An 18,518-nucleotide genomic window follows, 5' to 3' on the forward strand; every position below is an offset into this window, starting at 1 on the left:
TTTGTCTTTTTAGTCTCTTTCTGCTGATCTTTAACATAAATATGCTAATTTTCAGGTCAGATCCAGATGTTTTATTAGCTTTTCTTTTCCTAAACAGTGAAAAAAATCACTTTTACAGGTTTTCTTTCATCATTTACAGTATTATATTCTTAACAATCCTTAATTCTCTGAGTTAAATCTGATGAAAGTTCTATGAATCATCCTCTAGAGGGAGCCTTCAGTCTTTGGAAGGGGTACTATTTGATCAGCAGTAGAATTACACCGTGATTATGTTAATGAATGTTCAATAAAAGGTAGGGAATACCTATAAAATACATATAAAAAATTAAATTTGTAACTTCCTATCTTGTTAACAATTATTTGTATTTGCTACTAGCAAATAGAAAAAAAACATTTGGGCACTCCTTAAATTTAATGTTTTACATTATTTCAACATGTTCTGTATTGTAGATTAATAATTAAGTGTTAAAGTATTAATACAAAGCATTTGAGTAATGCTCTGATCTATATGTTATGGCAAAAATTCCTCAGTAAAAAAAATAAGTAATGATGAAACTGGGGCTCATCAGGACCTCCCCAGATTGTTCTTGGGGTTTAGGCTCTGGTAGAATCAATCTGATTGGTTGGTGTTGGGGTTAAGGCTCAGGTAGACTGAATCTGATTGGTTGGTGTTGGGGTTTAGGCTCAGGTAGACTGAATCTGATTGGCTGGTGTTGGGTTTGAGACTCTGGTAGACTAAATCTGATTGGCTGGTGTTGGGTTTGAGACTCTGGAAGACTGAATCTGATTGGCTGGTATTGGGTTTGAGACTCTGGTAGCCTGAATCTGATTGGTTGGTGTTGGGCTTGGGACTCTGGTAGACTAAATCTGATTGGTTGGTGTTGGGCTTGGGACTCTGGCAGACTAAATCTGATTGGTTGGTGTTGGGCTTGGGACTCTGGCAGACTAAATCTGATTGGTTGGTATTGGGCTTGGGACTCTGGTATACTGAATCTGATTGGCTGGTGTTGGGTTTAAGGCCCATGTAGACTAAACCTTATTGGCTTGTGTTGGGCTTGGGGCTCTGATAGACTGAATTTGAATGGTATTGGGGTTTAGAAGGTCTATGTTTTGTCCACTAGAGGGTGACTATAGACTTTGAAGGAAGTCGATAGTATCTGTTTTTTTTTTTTAAGAATTCAAACATAATATCTACAAGAGAAATATTCAGCAACACTTAAATTATGCTACAAAACAAAATACCTAAAGGGAGAAACTGCTACATATGTCTTTTATTCATATATTTTATCTAAACACATTCCATTACTATTGATTAGTCAGGCACAATAAAACGCATACAGATTCAATACATTTGGTAAACTCCTAGCTTGAAAAACAAAAATAATTGGCTTGGTATTGAAAAGTATTAAAGAAAAATAGTCCTTTGCAAAGGTTCAGGCAGTAAAGAAAGTCGTTTTTAAGTGTTCATATTACAGAAGACACAAACATACAAAAGCATGACCATTCAAGAACTCACGAATGCTGTACTAAGACTATGACAAAAATACACATTAATATTTATAACAAACATATTTGTGCCTTCATAAATAGTTCTCCAATTAATCATACACATCAAACACAGATTTTTGTTGGGGGTAACTATCTAGTTATAATAGACATTTCCTATCAAAGTTTACTCTGGCAATACTGACTGCCTTCATCACCGGCCAGGTACATTTATATAGAATTTTATAGGGTCTGGTGGGTTAAATTGGATTGAAATATCTGACTTTAATACATTTCAATAGAAAATCTCCATTTAAAGTTCTGTAAAGTCCAAGACTTGGATTTATTCCATTCTGGAAAGACTCTGGATAGTCTTATTTGTAGGTTTAGGGGACCAGATTCTGGTTGACTGTCTTTTATTGGTTGGTGTTGGGTTTAGGCTCTGGTAAACTGAATCTGATTGGTTGGTGTTAGGGTTTAGACTTTAGTAGACTGAATCTGATTGGTTGGAGTTGGGGTTTAGAGTTTGGTAGACAGAACCGGATGGGATGTTTTTAGGGTCTAGACTCTAATAGACTGAATCAAATTTGTTGTTTTTGGGGTCCAATCACTAGTAGACTAAATCTGATTGGTTGGTGTTGCGGTTCATACTCTGAAACACTCAATATGGTTAGTTGTTGTTGGGGTTTAGACTCTGGTAGACTGAATCTGATTGGTTGGTGGTGGTGTTTAGGATCTGGTACACTGAATCTGATTGGTTGGTGTTGGGGTTTAGGCTCTGGTACACTGAATCTGATTGGCTGGTGTTGGGGTCAGGACTCTCATAGATTGAATCCGATTCGTTGGCAATGGAGTCCAGGTTTTGATAGACTAAATCGAATTGGTTGGAGGTGGAGTCTAGATTCGGGGAGACCAGGCTCATGCTGATGTTGTCCTGCGTCCCAAGTGAATTATTTTCGTAATCATCATCATCATCATCATCATCATTCTGAAATGACAGCAACATAGAAGGTAAGCATTTACAAGCAATCCATATAATTTACATTAAATTTAGTTTGACCAAGCTGGTTGACCGTGATCATACACCATAATGGTATGAAAACAGCTTTCTACTATTCATAGCAATACTGGTGTTGTGCCAAATTCAGCACCCCGCCAGGAAAATCACCCTCTCTCTTTTCCTGGCTTTATTTTTTTTTTAGAAAATGGAAATACCCAAGATGCTGTTCTAAGCTACGCTGACTCCTAAGAAAAAATTTAAAATATTCATGTTGCCTGCAGCCTTTCCCGGAAAGGGGGTGCTTTTCCTGACGGGGATGCTGAATTCAGCACCATAGTAGTGCCTAAATCCGCACCCCTGCCATGAAAAGCACCCTCTCTCAGCAGCACATACTCACCATCTTCTTGATAAAAGCTAAGATAATCCGCTTTAACTTTACTTGTAAATACGCTCCCGAGAGAGGGTGCTTTTCCTGGTGGGGATGCTGAATTTGGCACCATAGTAGTGCCAAAATCTGCACCCCCGCCATGAAAAGCACCCCATCTTGGTACCGTGTATTCACCATTTTTTTATAAAAGCTATAATAATGCGCTTCAACTTTACTTGGAAATACGCTCCCGAGAGGGGGTGCTTTTCTTTGCGGGGGGTGCAGTAGAAGTAGTAGAAGTAGTAGAAGTAGTATTAGTATTAGTTTTACTAGTTTTCTAGATTTAGTAGTATTAGTAATAAGGGTAACCCTTCTTGTTCTTCTATATCTGTACTGTTAATGTTCTTATGGTGTGCTACCTCATCCATCCTATTTACTTACTGTATTATTAGTTCCAGATATTTGGCTGATGTGGGCGGAGTCTAAAGAAAGACAATAAAGGTCAATTATAAAAAAATGCAGTATTAATTCAATCCTGATTACAGTAATTGAGCAAAAGCGGGAACTGTTACAAAACTCCTAGTGTATTACACTAATCACACCTTTACACCTGAATCTGAATCCATCATCTACATATAATGAACAGGTGTGAACAGTACCTCCAGTCCTGCAGCATCTCAGCTTGTAGAAGATCAGTGTTAATCCTCCAATCAGCAGCAGAACCACACAGATACTCACAGAGATGATGATGATGATGGTAGACAAATCTGGAGCTAAAAAAACGGAAAATACAGACCATGACCATGAACTTTATCATGTACACAAATGACCAAAAATAATTCAATTTTACTGGATTCATAGAGATGTGAAGCCTTCTATTTATTTGAAAGATGAACCAGATCTTTTCCGAGCAACCAAACCAGATGTTTAATCCACAGACAAGCCCAAAAATATGAGAACTAATATTTGGCAAAGGGTGGGACAAGATAGGAAAAGGCATTTATACAAATTTATACAGCTCTGACAAAAATAGACCATTGAAAATGATGTTGCTTTGATTTTATCAAATTGAAAACCTCTGGAATATAATCAAGAGGAAGATGGATGATCACAAACCATCAAACCACCAAACTGAACTGCTTGAATTTTTTGCACCAGGAGTAAAGCAGCATAAAGTTATCCAAAAGCAGTGTGTAAGACTGGTGGAGGAGAACATGATGCCAAGATGCATGAAATAAAACTGTGATTAAAAACCAACCAGGGTTATTCCACCAAATATTGATTATTTCTGAACTCTTAAAACTTTATGAATATGAACTTGTTTTCTTTACATTATTTGAGGAAATAAATGCTCTAAATGAGAATATTTTTATTTGTAATTTGGGAGAAATGTTGTCTGTAGTTTATAGAATAAAACAACAATGTTCATTTTACTCAAACATAAACCTATAAATAGCAAAATCAGAGAAACTGATTCAGAAACTGAAGTGCTCTCTTCATTTATTTTCCAGAGATGTATTAATAATTGGACACAGGCAAATCAGATCAGTACTCAGGAGAGCAGGAACAGAATAACAGTATAGGATTGGTTAAAATGTGTAGCTATTTGTTGTTGATTGTTCTGCTGCTGGTGAATGTTCAGGCCTCTCTTTACATTTCATCATACAGGAGTTTAGACACACTGCGGTAAAGTTGAGACAGTTGAGCAGAAGCCTGAACCTAGATGGTGTAATAAGACAACAAAAGTTTCCTCATTTGTTATCACGCTCAGGGTGTTGTGTAAAAGCTGTTAAACTTAAACTTCATGCTAGCTTTATTTTATTAGTTATATTAAGTGTAAGCCACTTTAAATTGCAGTCTTCCAGTTATGTTTCTTATACACTGCCTGGTTTTGTTGGACTTTATCTTTGATCACATTAAGAATTTGCTGTGGCATCGTTTCCACAAGCTTCTGCACCGTCACAACATTTATTTCAGTCCAGATTTGCATTAATTTCTCCCCAATGTGTCCAACAGACCCACACTACAGACTCAAAAATATATATTGAACTTTTTACCTTTAGTGAGGTAAAATGATAATAATAATAATAATAATAATAATACAAAAAAGGTAAATAGGAAACCACTGCAGTGTTAAACAAACAATTAACCAAATTTATTAGGCGCACTGACGATTTTTGGGAAAATTATAGGATTTTAAGTGCAATTTTATAGTGCAAAAAATATGTTAAATCCAATTTCTGATATTTTTTAGTCTAGGCATTGTATAAATATATCATTTCTATATAAAACTGTACTCATTAAAACTCATATACTATGAAATAATCCCAATTGCAAAATTCACTGCATTTTGAGTGTGGGAAAGCTCTTACTTTCACTATTAAACATGATATCTCTGAGAGAAACTTCACTGAATCTCCTGTATAACGCTGTATTATAGTGGAGTGGCTTTACTGCTCCTTAATACCTGACTGATAGAATTCATACATAAGGAGCACCGGATTATACGGAGAACTGATGATTTTTTGGGAAAATTAAAGGCTTTTAACTGCGATTTTATAGTGCAAAAAAATGTTAAATCCAATTTCTGATCTTCTTTGTGCCTGGCAGTGTACAAATACAATATTTCTATATAGAACTATGGTTTACATTAAAACTCAATTACTGTAAAATAGTAATTTACTGCATTGTGTGAGTGTGGTAAAGCTCTTACTTTCACTATTAAACATGATATCTCTGAGAGAAACTTCACTGAAACTCCTGTATAACTCTGTACTTCAGTGGAGTGGCTTTACTGCTCCTTAATACCTGACTGGTAACATTTTTATACATAATGAGCACTGATGATTTTTTGGGAAAATTAAAGGATTTTAAGTGCACCTTATAGTGCAAAAAAAAAACATCTGCCTGATATTACACCACTAGATCTTACGGATTGCTATTTAAGCATCACATCAAAAGCTTTCATGTTTGATAAGGAACATTACTAGAAATCATAATTGTATTTGTAATAGAAAATAAAGAAAAAAATATTTCAGTAAATCTGTCAAAATATAATGAGTAAACATCTGTTTGTCTAGTTTTAATGTCTATTTATAAACCTGCAGAATTTGTGTTGATTCCTGATTGATTGTTACTGATCTGGAATTATTAAGTGGATTAGAGAGAAAACAGGCATTTTAAAGCCTCAAATTTTCAGAATGTAAATAAGTTATTTCACTGCAGAAAAAGGGGTTGTATCACCTACATTTGTAGCCTGTATACAGAACAAGGTTTTAAACCCAATTTATGACATTTTTATGGGCCTGGAGGGGTACATTTATAACTCTATATAAAACTCAATTACATTTGACTGCATTGTGAGTGTGGCAATGCTCTTACTTTCACTATTAAACATGATTTCTAGTGCTGATTTTCTTCCATTTGTATGATTTCACCAAATGTTTAAGTGATCGCCGATCACCATGATTCAAGCTTTTTTTTTTTCCACCACATTTCTTCCTGAAAGATTAAGTTTTTTTATGTTTTTCTCACCAGAAAGCTGCAGTTGAATCTCAGTGTAGAGCGAGAAATAAATAATTGGAGAGCTTTTTCCGGCTCCACAGTAATAAACTCCTCCATCATCTTCTCTCACATCACTGATTCTCACACTGATAACATTAGATCTTCTGTTATCAGAGATGGAGAATCTGTCGTTCTGGGATGCTGAGGAATTTATCAATAAATGAACATTTCCACCGTCCAGTTTATAGAAGTACTTGATGTTTTTCTGAAACTCCTCTGGATAGGAACAGTTAATAGTGACGGTCTCTCCCAGATAACCAATCACAGTCTTTGACTCCAAACAACATGGATCTGTGAATCATATAATTCATAAATTACCTTTATCTTTGAGGTATCCAAAAATCTTATTGAAATATTCGACATTTTTCTCACCTTTCTTCACAATTAAGTTCACGGTTTGATTCCACACTCCAGTCTCTCCACACTGATATAATCCATCATCTTCTAACCTCAGATCTTTGTAGGAAACTCTAACGTCTTTAGAAGTCTCAAATATACCAAATTTTCCTTTGAAAATCCATGAATTCCTTGGGAGATCAGGTTTCAGACACAGGCACTGCTTTGTCGATTCCTTACAGAAATATTTATCATTTCCTCTTTTAGATTCCTCTTGCAGTTTATTGCAGTAGATGATGATCCTACCTTTTGTGAAGCCAATCACATCAAAGCCAACAACCATTTCTACAATTTAAACAGAAAAAATAGACCCTTATTTAACTTTAAACTCTAGATTTTTTAATTTCTACATTCATGCATCAAATTCTACAGCACAGAATCTACAATATTCATAAATCCATACAATTTAATTCTTTCTTACTTTAATTTGAAGTAAAATATCTGACCTGAGATCAGGAAGAAGGTGAAGATGAGGAGGATCTTCATCCTGGTGTTCACTGATCTTCTGTAAGTGTGACTTTGTTCTTCTCCAAGTGAAACGACACTACTTGTGAGTCTATCTTTCTTCTCTTCTTTTCGGACTGGTTTAGTTGGTTCCTTATTTTCCGATAAGAGTTGGAGTTGCTCAAAAGCACAGTTCCTCCTTCCAGTTGCAATGATCACAAATCAATGCAAACCCACAGAAGATTATTCTAGATAAGACTATTCCCATATATATTTCCACCGTTGTATAAGCAATTTTTAAAGGTCTCATTCCATCATTTTTTTCATTGATTTATTTTTAAAACGTCCTGTATTGTCTTTAGTATGAATAAATGCCATGTGAAAAAAGACATAAAAAACCCAAATAACACTGCTTTAGTCCGGTGGAGTAGTAGACGGCAAGAAACGATAGGATTTCGGCTCTTGCTCATGAATATTCATACATGCAAACATATCACCTCTGATTGGCTAACAACAGTTAGAAACGTTTTAAAATAAAGAGATTTTTACACTAATAACAGTCTTTACAATGTCATATGTTACTTTACAACATGTGTAATAATGCCCTGATACGTAAAGTTCAGCCACTGACCTAGCTGATGTGTTATTCGCACAAATAACACAGGAATAAACTGCATGCTGTTCCTAGCACTGTTAGCTCCTATCTGACGAGGCGGCATCGCCGCCCGGCTTCAGCTCTGTCTGTGGGCGTGTCAGTGAGTCTTTGCTATCGTAATGACAGGAAAAGTTGAATCACACTTTGTGCGACTCAAAAAAACCAACTTTTACATTAACAATAAACAGAATGCTTAATGAGCCACGCAAGGTGTACTTTCCCTGTCGTTATGATAGCAAAGACATACTGACGCCCTAAATCAAGCAGCACAGTGTGCAGTTGATGGCTTGACTGCAGATCACTAAATTCTGCTGCAAAAAAGGAGAACTAAACACATCAACTGATTCAAATATGTATTTTATTCATGCACAATATATTTCATTCAAACATATTCCATGATTTCATTATTGAACAGTCAAAATAACACATTTGCATTCACAAACTCACAAAAAAAGATAAAGCATGTAGAATAAAATATGTGCTTCAGTTCATTTGCTTAAGTTCGCTTTAGTTGCGTAATCAGAAACTATTAAGTTAAAAAGATCAACAGTACTTTGGATGAAAGTATTTAAGTTACAAAACATACAAATAGACATATTAAGAAACAAAGAATTTTAACTGATTTTGACTGTTTAAACCATATAAACATACAGATATTAAAACTCAAATGCTTAAACAAAGAACATCTGTAACTTTATAACTTCATTATTATTTAACATCATTATTTTATTGATACAAATGTAATCAACAGTTATTATGACTTCATGAATAGATTGTTGAGATGTAACTATACAGTTATTGTAGGCACATAATATTAAAATATGAATCTTCATATTTTCTGTTTTTTAATTATTTTTATTCTTTAAAAATATCGGTAAAGTTTATTCTGCTAACATTGGCGACCAGCATGTTGTCCATATTCATAATCAGAACATGGGCAGATAGATAGATATATATTTAGCTTTATACTCTGTTTTTGTGACCCATGGTCTGATAAGTTAAATATGATTTGATATTTTTGGGATTTAAAGATTAGTAAACAGAATCTGATTGGTTGGTGTTGGGGTCTAGACTCTGGTAGACTGAATCTGAGTGGTTGGTGTTGTAGCCTAGACTCTAATAGACTGAATCTGACTGGTTGCTGTTGGGGTCTAGACTCTGGTAGACTGAATCTGATTGGTCGGTGTTGTGGTCTAGACTCTGGTAGATTGAACCTGATTGGCTGGTGTTGGGGTTTAGTCACTAGTAGATTAAATCTGATTGGATTGCATTGGGGTCTAGAGTCTGATAAAGTGAATCTGATTGAAAAGCATTGGGGTCTAGAGTCTGATAAAATGAATCTGATTGGATGTCATTGGGATCTATACTCTGATAGACTGAATCTGATTGGATGGCAATGGAGTCCAGGTTCTGGTAGATTGAATCGGATTGGTTGGAGATGGAGTCTGGTTTTGGACTCATGTTGATGTTTTCCTGCATCCCAGGTGGATTAGATTCGTAATCTTTCTAAAATTACAGAAACACAGAAAACAACCTTTTACAAACCGTTAAAGATCTATCTATCTATCTATCTATCTATCTATCTATCTATCTATCTATCTATCTATCTATCTATCTATCTATCTATCTATCTATCTATCTACACATCAATAATCTGTTATGTTGGTCATGCTATTGGGCTAACTTGGCTCTACTGGTCTATTAATCCAATATTACAAACCTTGCAATGCTGATCCACCAGTTTGACCAGCATGACCAAATTGGTGAACCACCTGTATCAACCACCTGTACCTTAATAAATCTACTAAAGCTGGTAGACCAGCTGGTCCATCAAATTTCGAAAAGAATGTTTACTACTAGTGGTTGCTAATAGTAGAAGTAATATAATAGCAGTACCAGTGGTAGTATTAGTAGTAATAGTAGCATGGTCTTGTCATATGTCTATTTTTTAAGAGTTCTTGTGATCTTCTACTTTACTTACTGTTTTAATAGTTCCAGATGTTTGGCTGATGTAGGTGGAGCCTGCAGAAAGAAAGAAAAGATTAAGTATAGAAATTCATAATCTTTTATAGCTTTTCTACTGTTTTAAACTAATCACTCTTATCTATGCCTAGCTTATGAATCCATCATCTACATATAATGAACAGGTGTGAACAGTACCTCCAGTCCTGGAGTATCTCTGTTTGTAGAAGGTCAGTGTTAATCCTCCAATCAGCAGCAGAACCACACAGATACTCACATAGATGATGATGATTCCAGACGAACCTAGACCTGAAAGATCGGAGAATAATCCATGACCAACAAACCAACAAAAACTCAAACTTACTGGAAAATTGACCAGAAATGTTGTGCCCATAAAGTTAAGCATATATCTTTATAATCAGATAGATAGATAGATAGATAGATAGATAGATAGATAGATAGATAGATAGATAGATAGATAGATAGATAGATAGATAGATAGATAGATAGATACTTCATTGATCCCAAAGGAAATTTAGGCATCCAGCAGCAACAACACAATACAATAAGAAAAATATTCAAACAAACATATTAAAACACAGAAGAATAGGAAATATATAAGGCTGTAAACAGAGCAGTGCAGTAGATGTCGCTAATGGTCATTAAATAATTAACAGAGCAAAGTGCAAGGTGCAAAGACATTGATTATGAAAGTGACTGATGTGCCATAGAAATATAAATATCATGCCATATAATATATAAATAATCAATAAAGTAAATATAGTGAAATAAAATGGCCTTAATAAGAAGTTGAAGAGTAGATGAACCAGATTCTCACAGAAGTTTATTAAGATGAATATAACATTTAGATCTTGTGGTAGATGTAGAACAGAGCACAAACACTATAGAGATTGAACCAGACATGGGTGAAACTTCTAAATGCAAGGCATAGACTTGGGTTTTAAATTTTCCAGATTATCAAACAAACTTTAATATCAGTCTGGAAAAGGTTATAAAATCATTTCTAAAGCTTTGGGACTCCAGAGAACCACAGTGATTCAATAGTAAATTTTGGGAGTTGATTCACGCCCTCACTCCTCCCACTTCCTTCCCTATTTAAACCGTCACTTCCTCTCTACATGCTCGTTGAACAACCTTGCAGTTGAACGACCCCGCGATTGAACAGCCTCGCAGTTAATCAGCCTCGCCGGCGGCATTGACTCCCATTCCTTACCTGCTCCACGATGGTACTTCACCTCTATGTCTCCTGCGGCTAGAGTCTGACCTCGCACAACCAGCTGTTCTTGTCCACACCTACTCCTCCACCGCCACTGCTGCCGGCTGCCTTCCTTGATTACTGTGCATCTTTCTCCAACCACGGCGGCTGGTGTCTCCTCTACTGGCTCCTTAGCCTGGTCTGGCTCCTCAGCCTGGTCTGGCTGCTACCGAAAGGTTCCCTCCGGACTTCTTTCTCTCTCTCTCGTCTGCCGCTCCCGGCACCGATGCCCATGCCCCTGCCGGTGCCCACGCCCACGCAATTGCTGCTGCCGCTCCCGGTGGTCGCGCCGTTACTGCTACCAGCGCCCACGCCCAGTTTTTTTCCCTGTTTTCCTTTTTAACCTGCGTTCTTCCTCCCGGCCCGCTGGCGGGATGTGGCTCCGCCTCCCTGCAGTCTCGTATGGCGGTGCTCGAGCCTGGCCACTCCTCCTCCTCCACAAAAAGCGGCTGCTTTTTGGGGCTTTTAAATTACATGTACACCATGTGCATCATTCCACAAAGTCGTTCAACACCATCTTTCCACTTCAACTGCTTTCTGACTCCTAGGACCTCACCCTCCATGCTGTTATTCCAGTACACTCCCATACTTGAATAGGCTGGCAGCACCTTCAAACACCTTTCTTAATTATTCCCTACCTTTCTTTCCTTTGACTTCCACACTGCCTTCCCCATGCATCGGTTCATCCTCTGGCTTTCTCAAAGACTACAAGGTCGGACTTCCAACACTCAGAAGCTGGAGTTCCCAAGCCTTTCACAGTCAGAACTCTTCTTAAATCCTTGCAGTGGTCAAAAGTTCTGATTTAACTTTTGGGGCTTCGGCTTCACGCTTTACAGCGAAGCTGCCCCGAACTCCACCCCAATACTCCCCCTCTTTTCTTCTTCTCTGCCCAGTCAAGGGCGTGGGTCAATACTAGCAAAGTGGAGTTATGTATCCATAACTAAGTTTTGGGAGTTGATCCACGCCCTCACTCCTCCCACTTCCTTCCCTATTTAAACCGTCACTTCCTCTCTACCTGCTCATTGAACAAACCTCGCACCACCTCCTCCCCATCTTCCTCCTTCTTTCATTTTATTCTTTTTCTCATGTTTCTCTTCATGAGAGGGGGGGCTTCGGCTTCACGCTTTACAGCGAAGCTGCCCCGAACTCCACCCCAATACTCCCCCTCTTTTCTTTTTTCTCTGCCCAGTCAAGGGCGTGGGTCAATACTAGCAAATTCACTAATGGAGAAAACATGGAACACTGGTGAACTTTCCCAGGAGTGACCGGCCGACCGAACAAAATTACTCCAAAAGGGCATGAAGAACTCATCCAGGAGATCCCCAAAGAACCCAGAACAACATTTAAAGAACTGCAGGATCTCACTCTCCTCAGTTAAGATCAGTGTTAATGATTCAATAATAAGAAATTGACTGGTCGAAAATGGTCTCTATGGGAGAATTACCAAGATAAAAATGATAAAAAAAACGTTTTTCCCTTAATAAATAGAATTGTCATTTAAAAGTCGCTTTTTATATTTACACAATCTTTGTTTGATATTAAAATTTGTTTGATAATTGTTTGATAAAAGTATAATAAAACAAGAAACAAAAGAAATCTGTAGTGGGGGAATGTTTTTTACTGCACTGTATGAATGTAAAGTTGTTTCTTGAAAATATTGTTGTAGTAGAGTAGAAACATATACCATCATCAGATGAGGTCACTTTATTGCAGCAATTACATTTGGTGCCATTGTAGTTTGTAGGTTTTTTTTTTTTTTTACTGTCGAATGTTTTACAGTTTAAGAGCTGTTTATATTTATTTTTCTTAAAATTTCAATATGGAATAAAGCATACTTCTCTTTCTCTCACTGCCTTTCATCACAAGAGTTTAGAAACTCTGTGGAGATGTTTAGACGGTTGATCAGAGGCCTAAACCCAGATGGTGAAATTTCTTCTGAACTCTGTCTGTGGTTCAACGTTTGTCAGCTGTTTGTGCTCCAATTCTCATACTGTTTATCATTTGTTGTGTAAAAGCCGTACACTCTAACTTTATACATGTTTTATACAATTTTCTTGTATTTTATAGTATAATTATTTACCCATCTTTTAGACCAACATAACCAAAGTGAAGAAGAGTGACTGTATTATTGTTATTTTTTCAGTTTGCTTTCTTATATTAATAGAATACATATCTAAAATCTTAATAAATACAGATTTACAGTCTATTTAAAGTCTTAGCAAGAAACTACACAAATACACAGGATCTCTGTGGAAGATCTTAGAATAATAGAATAGAATATATTAAACTATAAAAAAACAGAGCAGACTGTATTATAATAGAACACATCAGAATAGAATATAGTATAGTAGAATACATTAGGCCAAATTTAAATAGATTATAGTATAATAGAATACATCAGAATAGAATAGAATAGAATAGAATAGAATATAGTAATGTAGAATGCAGTAGAATATAGTGTAATATAATACGTAACACCTAAAAAAAAAAGAACAAATTACAAAAGAATAAAATACATTAGAATGCATTAGAATAGAATATAATACAATAGAATATATTACACTATACAAAAAAAGAATAGAATATAGTAGAATAGAATGCATAAGTCTAAAAATAGGGAGAAATATAGTATATTTGAATACATTAGAATATAATATAGTATTATGGGATATATTAGAATAGAATATGGTAGAGTAGAATACACTAGGCTATACGTAAAAAAAGAACACAATGAATAGAATATAGTAAAGCAGAATGCAATCGAATGTAATAAAAATAGAATACATTAGAATGGATTAGGATAGACTATAGTAAAATATAATACATTAGAATATAATATGATATAGTATAATATAATACATTAGACTAAAAATATAATATAGTAGAATATGATACATTAAAATGGATTAAAATAGAAAAAAAAATTATAGCAGAATAACAGAACAGAATAGAATAGAACTAAGCTTTTATGACCCAACAAATCAGGACATTCTTTATGGTTTCTCCATAAAATGGACAATTAAATACCAAACACATTCACAGTACGGTATAAAAATATATTTTTGTTTAAGTGTTTGATGGCATTGGGAAAAATTCTAATCATTCCTTCATAAACCATTTTTATTCATCATAGGCCAAAAGGCAGAAGCTAAGAAATATATTGCATGAGAAGTTACTTTTTCCTAGAAAAAGCTTTATTATAAAGTATATATATACTGATTCCAGACAGTTCCATATTATTCCTGCCACCTTACTAATTCTGTGATCTGTAACAGAAGAAAGAAGTATTAATGTATCTCACCAGAAACTTGCAGCTGAATCTCATGGAAGAGGGAATAATAATCGACCTCATTTCCTTCAGTTTTCACCCCACATGAGTAAATTCCTCCATCATCTCCTTTTAACTTGCTGATTCTCAGTTCTGCCACTTTAGATTTTCTCTCCTCGAGGATGCTGAATCTTTCTCTCTCAGAATCCGAGGTGTCGATCACTTTTTCTATGTGTCGACGCTCCAGTTTATAGAAGTACTTATCGGTTTTCTCAAATCCCGCCGGATAGGAGCAGAAGATGCTGACGGTTCCTCCCATAGAACCAATCACAGGCTTTGGTCCCCGCCAAGATGGATCTGTCAATCACACATCACAATAAAACACAATAAAACAAAATAAAACGTAATAAACTTTAGTGGAATTCAGCCAAAATCTCATCCTTTATAATTTGAAATGATACCTGTTTTCACCGTCAGGTTCACAGTGTAGTTCCAGACTCCCGTCTCTCCACACCGATAAGATCCAGCATCTTCTAAACTCAGATTTCTAAAAATCAATCTCATATACATTTTTTCAGGACAGTCATGCAGGTGAACTCTGTCCTTATGATCCCACGAGTTCTGCCTTTGATCAGGTTTCAGATTCACACACTGGTTTGTTGAATCCTTACAGAAATATTTGTTATGTGCTTTATGATCTTTGTATTTGCAGTAGATAATGACACTGCCTCTTTGGTAGCCAATCACATTGAAGCCCACCACCGGATCTGCCAATCAGAAACACACTAAGAAAAATAAGTACAGATTTGTATGTAAAAGAATATAAAGATTGTTGCTGGGGCTGTACCTTACACTGAGGTACAAAAGAGACAAAAGTTTTTTTTTTTTTATACCAGTAAATATTATAAAGATTATGAACATTATCATCAACTGAATACATGTCAAGAACTTGAAGATGCCTGGCTTTTACATAAAAATGTATAGTTAAAAATGTAAGTATTTATTTAAAGTTTTTATAAGTACAGTGACACAGGCTGGTTAAATGGTACAAATCTGTAGTTACTCGAAAACAAGGGGTATGGGAAGGGGTGGTTGGTGTGGTGCAGTGAGCTACCACATTGTTCAGGGTACTGAGTTTAAATTCCAGGTCTAGGTGACTGGATGCTGTGTTCCACCAATAAGAGTCCTGGGGCAAGACTCCTAACTTATCATGGTTGTTGATTCCCATAGAGTGACACTGTGATATTCTGTATTTTGCACATTTAAACTGCATAAAACTGTGTCCACTGGTGGAAGATGGGCACTACTGTGTGTAGGACTGATTTAGTGAGATAATAATAGATATAAGTGATAATAAACTGTATAAAACATGTTCTGAACTTGGAGTTTGTCGGCTCTTTTGATGTTCCAATTAGAAAATTCCAGTTGTCGGTTCATTCCAGTTGATAATATTATAACATTGAGGGTACAATTGTACCTTCGAGTACAAAAAAGTACTTTTATCAGTGTGTAGAAGACCATCAACCATTTATCTTATTTTTTATGTATGTTCTCACATGTTCCAGGTTCTCACATTTGTAGGTTTCAAAATCTACTGCATAGAATCTACACAAATCTACAGTACATGTATTTTAAAGTAGAATATCTGACCTGAGACCAGGAAGAAAGCGAAGATGAGGAAGATCTTCATTCTGAACTGATGTTCATTCAGGATCCACTCCAGTTGGGTTTATCTTCTCTTTAAGCTTTAAGACTTAAGACTTTCTTTTTCTCAGATTGAAAGTTGAGTTTCTTGTGAATGTGTCGATGGTGTGAACAAGTGAGCGTAGATCGGGCATGTACTTTGAAGACTCCTCCTCAGATGCCTATTGGTCATGCGTATGGAGCAGTTTACACCAAGGCTTTGTTGCGACTTCACCAGAAAAGTCCAACATCTTGCAATTGCAGTGCAATGGTTGGTGCACAGAAAATTGTGGGTAACCAAAGGATGTGAAAGTAACATCAGCTGCATCTTTTCTGTTGTGTACTAAGGGTTGTGTACTTTGACAAGAAATGCAATTTCGCACTGCAGCCCTTTCAAAAGCACCGGGTTGGAGCATTAGAAGTAATCGTTGCTGAACCAGTTCTCTTCAAAGTGCTGAAGATCATGGGTAGAGCATGAACCTGGACCTGGAGGTCTGCAGAGTTACTAGCAGAGGAGCTACCTAGGATACAGCTAACCCTAGGATACAGTCAATATAGTGCAGGTTCTTAACTATAACATGAATCCTCATACTTAGTAGCCTATTCTTCAAACATGTGGAATATTCTAACAAGGCTTTGTGGTGACCTCTCCAGAGAGGTCCCAACTCTTGCAATTAGCGAATTAAATAATAACCAAGGGCTAAGAAGGAAGCATCAGTTGCATCCTCAATATTGTTCCAAACGTCAGCTGGATTTTTTTGCTGTGCACAAAAGGTAGATGCAATCAGATCTGAACTTCCAATCTGTAGGCAGATCCAGTCTTTGGGATTATCTGGGGTAAGGCATGATCAGCACACATCAGTGTCCCCAGAACACTAGGTTGAAAGCTGGTTTAAAGCATACCTTGATGAACCAGCCTTTCACAGATCATTGGAGGTCGTGGGAAAGGTGTGGAGTTACTGTTCTACAGAACGGACAAGAAAAGGATGACTTTCGCAAAGGAGCAAATCACCTGGGGGTCAAGGCACAGCAACGAACAACCTATGGGACAACATTAGAGACTTAGAACTCTAGATACATAAAAACACAAAACTTATTCAAAACAGGTTTGATTTTCCTTTTTACACAAAAATATTGGATATTCCAGTGCATAGGTAGTTGAGATAAAGGTGAGGTAGGCTTGGGCATGGTTCATGCTAAATGCTTAATTTAAATGCTAAATGCAAACTGACAAACTTTCTACCACAACATTTTAGAACATTGCTGTGAGGCACTGTATAGCTTTTTCTTAAAGTTGAATGTACTTAATCTCGCTCTTTTTCGAAATACACAGACTATTACATCATGCAGTGCATGTGTAGAAACCCTGCAGTCATGTTTAGACAGTTGACCAAAAGCAGACAGAGTAAGCGTGCACTTCTGCTTTCTGTGTTTCGAAGAGTATGGTTGAAGTTATGCAACGTGTATTACTGGCGTAACATACTGATGAGACTTTTAACAGGTAGAGCTGGTTTGCTGACATGGTTTAAGCCTAAAACTAAGTCTTAAACTAAACTAGACTCAATTACTGTCTGAGGAACTTGGCTAGTTTAAGGGCAAAAATTGACCTAGAGGGACGACATGGGGACATGAATGGTCCTAGAACCCTGCACAAGGACAGGAATACAACTTAGGGAAATTGGAACCTAGCACAGGTACAAAAAGGACCTAGGACATGCAGAGAGACACGAGTGGTCGTGGTAACCAGCACAAGGACAAGATTGGACCTGGGGCTAACACAAAGACAAGAATGGACCTCGATCCTGGCACAGAAACAGAAAGGAACCTGGAGGTCAGAGCAAGGACAGTAGTGGACCTGAGGATAGTACAAGGACATGGATGTATCTATGGTAGCCATCACAATTATAGGAATGGACCTGGGGTTCAGTATTCAGACAAGAGCTCTGCGCTAGCATGGGATTTGAATGGTTCTAGGCATTAACACTGGGACAGTAATGGAACTGGGGCATGGCAAAGAAAGAGAAATAAACCTGCAGGACAACACAAGGACAATAATGGACATGTGGGTCAGTATTTGGACAAGAACCTGGGCCTAGCATTAGTATTTGAATGGTTCTGGGCATTGATATAAGGACAGTAATGGACCTGGGGCTAGCACAAGAACTAGACTGGATCTGTTTATCTGGAAGTCAGTACAAGAACAGAAATGAAACTGGGCACCAACACAAGGACAGGAATGGACCTGGAGACCAACAAAAGGACAGAAATGGACCTGAGAGCCAGTATATGGACAAGACCTGGGGCTAGCATGGGGATTTAAATGTTTCTGGGCATTTATATAGGGACAGTAATTGACCTTGGTGCTAACATGGGGACAAGAATGGACCTGGGGACCAACACAAGGACAGGAATGGACCT

General features: G+C 36.8%; 1 protein-coding gene across 1 annotated transcript; it reads right to left on the minus strand.

Moving 5' to 3' along the window:
- Nucleotides 1-1,178: 1,178 nt before the first annotated feature.
- On the minus strand, nt 1,179-7,298 carry LOC111193473 (uncharacterized). Its single transcript, XM_022674382.2, has 7 exons — nt 7,259-7,298; nt 6,789-7,097; nt 6,387-6,707; nt 3,512-3,625; nt 3,294-3,334; nt 2,271-2,473; nt 1,179-1,191 (listed from the first exon to the last, which is right to left on the minus strand). The coding sequence occupies exons 1-7, from the start codon at nt 7,296-7,298 to the stop codon at nt 1,179-1,181; spliced, it is 1,041 nt and encodes a 346-aa protein (XP_022530103.2).
- Between the last annotated feature and the right edge of the window lie 11,220 nt (nt 7,299-18,518).

Source organism: Astyanax mexicanus, chromosome 21 (genome assembly GCF_023375975.1).
Source record: "Astyanax mexicanus isolate ESR-SI-001 chromosome 21, AstMex3_surface, whole genome shotgun sequence".
Classification (NCBI taxonomy): domain Eukaryota; kingdom Metazoa; phylum Chordata; class Actinopteri; order Characiformes; family Acestrorhamphidae; genus Astyanax; species Astyanax mexicanus.

What these genes read in the sequence shown, in the direction of transcription:
- LOC111193473 (XM_022674382.2), bottom strand. Translation starts at nt 7,298, where the DNA reads ATGAAGATCCTCCTCATCTTCACCTTCTTCCTGATCTCAG. An exon ending in GAACTTAATTGTGAAGAAAG is followed by an intron (nt 6,708 to 6,788) that starts GTGAGAAAAATG and finishes TATGATTCACAG; the next exon opens with ATCCATGTTGTTTGGAGTCA. An exon ending in GATTCAACTGCAGCTTTCTG is followed by an intron (nt 3,626 to 6,386) that starts GTGAGAAAAACA and finishes CCGTTTTTTTAG; the next exon opens with CTCCAGATTTGTCTACCATC.